Here is a 4,194-nt window from a genome sequence, read left to right as displayed (position 1 = left end):
AAAAAAAAAGATTTTTTTTGGTTAAAAAAATAAGAGGTTGTTAAATTAAGATTGTTAAATAATTTTTTTTTCTAAAGAAGACAAAAATCCTTCTTCTATGAGAAATCAAACAAGGTGGAACATAGGCCTCTTATGTTATTGTAAGGTCCCTTTCATTTTCAATGTGTCGGTTGCTCGTTTGAGCGTTTTGGACTGTGATACCATATTAATATTCATGCAGTTCCATCTCAAAATCAATTGACAATTAGAGGAGTAGCTCATGTCTATTATAAATCAGGGTAAGATCTTAACAAAAATTTTACATTTGAAAAACAAACAATAATAATAATGATAATATTTAAATCAATTAAAGCAAATAAAAACCTTTTAATAAATTTACTTTAATACAACAAAATAAGTAGAGATAGGAAATTCAAATTCACTATTGTTTGGTGCTAAAAGTTATGGGTGCCATATAAATCTATGCGCATTTTAAAATTCTGTAAACAAAAAGAATTTAATTGATTTAATTTTCATTATTTTCACACGAAGCCAACCATGACTGGTAATCTAAATTATAAAGCAACTACAAGAAGCCAAGCCGAACCAAAATTGTAAAGCAATGGAGGCTTGGTTTGTTTCTCTCATCTTCTTCCTTTTCCTCTTTCCTCAACAATCCCTTAGCCAACAGACGTATTTGGGAAATGACAGCTGCTCTCTCTCTAATACTCCAACGCCAAAAAATTACTTATGCACTCATCCTGTTTCTCCATGTACTTCATATTTGGCCTTCAGATCCACCCCCGACACTCTTTCCCATCTCTTCCATCCTCTCTCTAATCTTAAAGTACGTAACTATGGTTTGTTTAACGTTTCTTGTGAATGTTCAGGTAATTTCTTTCTCAAATTTATAGACTACACTATCGAGAGTGGTGATAGCTATGAGAAAATAGCGAATGATATTTTTCAAGGCCTAACAAGCTGCTCGTCGTTGAGAAGTCGAAACCAAGACTATGTTATCGATAATACTTCTTCGATAGGGAGAGTAGTCCAAGTTCCTTTGCGATGTGCTTGTCCTACCAAAGCTCAGAAGGCTAATGGAGTCGAGTCCTTGGCTGTGTATGTACTACATCCAAATGAAACAATTGCATCGGTTGCAAGGGATTTTGGGGTCGAGGAAGAAAGCGTTTTGGAAGCAAACAAGCTCTCAAATTCAAGCCACATCTACCCCTTCACGCCTCTTTTGCTTCCTTTGGGCCAAAATGATATCAGTACAATATCCGACAGCAACAGCAGTGATACTTCTTCAAGTTTCCCCGTATATATGATATCAGCCTCTTTAGGTTTCTCTCTTTCCTCTCTCTCTCTGCATGTGTGTGGATTTTAATTATTGTGCTTTCTTTTCCTTTTTGTTTCTTGAGATTGAATTATTATTAATTATTGTGTTGTTTTGCTTATATTTGTCTTCTATATATATAAATATTTTGATCAATCTGAATTCCATTAATTATTAATGGATGGGTTAAATAAGCTGGATTTGATCAAAATTAGTTAGATAAGTTCAAATGAAATGGGTTAACTATTTATTTTAATATTTGTGAAATAAGGAATGTAGTTCTTCCGACCGTTATTCAACTTGCAGGTATCCCATCTTAGATGTTATTTTAGCAGCAAAACAGCTCGAAAAAAAATATTGATTTTATAGTTATATCTCGTCTGAGCGTCAAGGACGCATACACATGAGTTTAATTGTATAAAAATCTCAACACACTCATTGAACTTATACCAATCTCGTTTCATATCTCAAATTACTTCTTATTTTTTTGATTGCTAACTAATATCTTTGTGTTAATTGAAGGTATAATGGTAATGGTTATAAGTTTAATACTGAGGAAAAGAAGAGAGAAACTTCATAAGAAAAAGTTTTTCAAGCAAAATGGTGGCCTCCTATTGCAACAAAAACTGCTGGAAGATACCAAGAGAGTCAAAATTTTTACACAAGAAGAGCTTGAGCAGGCAACGGATAAATATAGTGAAAGTAGATTTCTTGGTCAAGGAGGGTATGGCACAGTTTATAAAGGAATGCTTCATGACAACAATATTGTTGCAATTAAAAGGTCCAAGCAAATTGAGGCAAGCTGGATCGATCAATTCATTAATGAAGTTATTATCCTTTCTCAAATAAACCACAGAAATATTGTCAGGCTTCTGGGTTGTTGTTTAGAAACTGAGTTTCCTTTGCTAGTTTATGAATTTGTTTCAAATGGAACGCTTTCACACCACATTCACAAGAAAGATCCTGGAGAATCACCTTCTCTTTCGTGGGAAACTCGTCTTAGAATCGCTTCAGAAGTTGCAGGAGCCATATCTTACATGCATTCTACAGCTTCAACTCAAATTTTTCACAGAGATATCAAGTCTTCAAACGTACTTTTGGATGATAAATATAGTGCAAAAGTTTCTGATTTTGGAACGTCAAGATTTGTGTCAAGTGATCAATCTCATCTGACAACGAAAGTGCAAGGAACATTTGGATATATCGATCCAGAGTACTTCAGATCAAGTCAATACACTGAAAAGAGTGACGTCTATAGCTTTGGAGTCTTAATGGTAGAGCTTTTAACTGGTAAGCTACCTGTGACATTTGCGAAGAATGAGGACAAAACTCTATTAGACTACTTCGTTTCATTGGAAAAGTCTAATGAGCTTGCTGAAATTCTAGATATTGTAGTAGCGAATGAAGAAAAGATGGAGGCTGTTAGCGCTGTAGCAAAACTTACTACTAAATGTTTAAGATCAAAGGGGAAAGATAGGCCTACCATGAGGCAAGTATATTTGGAACTAGAAGAATTAAGGAAGTCTCAACATTGTTTAGAGATTATTGAAGAAAGTCAATCAATTACAACGACTTACTCATTGAACTCTTTAGGGTACAGTGACGACGAGCTTCCAAGATGAGAACGCTACTGAATCCATTGAAACTAATTAAGACTATATGACTATATAAAACCTTTGGATTTATGTTTATATATTTTGGTATCTAAATTATCTCTGTGTTGGTACTTTAATTCATTCAACAACTTCTTCATAATTTGAAGTAGCGTTGGTATCTCTCGTTCCTTCTTTGTATCTCTTTTCTAAGGACCATAATCATAATCTCTTCATCAGTCTTTGTGTATGCCTTCATCTTGATCTTGAGATCAACATATATTACTTTATTACACACAAAAATATATGAATTAGACCATTGAAATGAGTAAAATTAATATTATCTATTGACATATTAAAAGAATACTTACATTTACGCTCTTTGTTGCTTGGTCTCTATATCCAACCCTTTAAAGCAGTATAATGTATCTCATAAAAGAAATCAATAATGGGCCCTAAATATGTGTGGTTTTTTAAAATCTATTTCAATATGTTGTTTAAGATCAGTTAAAATATAACATGAATTATACTACCAATATTCATTTACCCAATCTTGTTCCTGGGTGAGATGTAAATGATTTTGGTCTAGCAGGATGATTGAATAAGATTTACTTCGACTTTGTTTTATTTGTTTCATACTTTTAATACATTAATCAAATTGAAGATACAACACGATCTACACCGCAGCCACATTTTCAATACACTGAAGAAATGCTCAATTAGCAACTACCTCACGGACCTGCAGAATCAGCAAGTAATATAATTCTAACTCCTTTGCATAGAAAATCTGCAATTTTTCTTCTTAAACACCTTTAATTTGCTCTCTTATACAGATTAGCTCTCTTATACAGCAGGCTATATATATTTTCTTCTTTTTTTTTAGGTTTTGGTTGGTGAGTTAAAAAATCGGCAGAAGCAATTTTTTAGGCGTGGTGGCACTAGGCTTTGGCATAGAAGAAAAGAACGATTTCCTTGGATTGTAGTGTGTCGTCGACAATCCGTTGTTGGAATTCTTGTAAGGTTTTTCATTCTTGTACCGAAGTAGAGTGTTTGAATACTTAGAAGTCTGACTTTTGTTGGAACCTCTGGAGGATGAATATCTGGGTAAGATACTCGTGAGTTATCGTATCCAATTGTCATATTAGTGGAACATGCATATGAGCCAAATGCCATTGTTAGGCGAACTCAGTATAATTTTGTTGTGTTGTTTACGTGCTTTCCATTAATCTCTTATTATTGATTTTTGCTGGATAATCGTGGAAGGGAAAATTATGTCGAGCATTAATT

General features: G+C 33.6%; 1 protein-coding gene across 1 annotated transcript; it reads left to right on the top strand.

The window, feature by feature from the left end:
* The first annotated feature begins 536 nt into the window (after positions 1-536).
* On the top strand, positions 537-3,094 carry LOC111019887 (wall-associated receptor kinase-like 1). Its single transcript, XM_022296410.2, has 2 exons — positions 537-1,322; positions 1,838-3,094. The coding sequence occupies exons 1-2, from the start codon at positions 602-604 to the stop codon at positions 2,935-2,937; spliced, it is 1,821 nt and encodes a 606-aa protein (XP_022152102.2). The 5' UTR covers positions 537-601; the 3' UTR covers positions 2,938-3,094.
* Positions 3,095-4,194: the final 1,100 nt, after the last annotated feature.

Source organism: Momordica charantia, assembly GCF_013281855.1.
Source record: "Momordica charantia cultivar OHB3-1 chromosome 6 unlocalized genomic scaffold, Mcharantia_2.0 BLBB01000006.1, whole genome shotgun sequence".
Taxonomy (NCBI): Eukaryota; Viridiplantae; Streptophyta; class Magnoliopsida; order Cucurbitales; family Cucurbitaceae; genus Momordica; species Momordica charantia.
Note: the sequence above shows the minus strand (reverse complement) of the source record. Positions and strands in the feature narration are given on the sequence as shown.

What these genes read in the sequence shown, in the direction of transcription:
- LOC111019887 (XM_022296410.2), top strand. Translation starts at nt 602, where the DNA reads ATGGAGGCTTGGTTTGTTTCTCTCATCTTCTTCCTTTTCCTCTTTCCT. An exon ending in TATGATATCAGCCTCTTTAG is followed by an intron (nt 1,323 to 1,837) that starts GTTTCTCTCTTT and finishes TGTTAATTGAAG; the next exon opens with GTATAATGGTAATGGTTATA.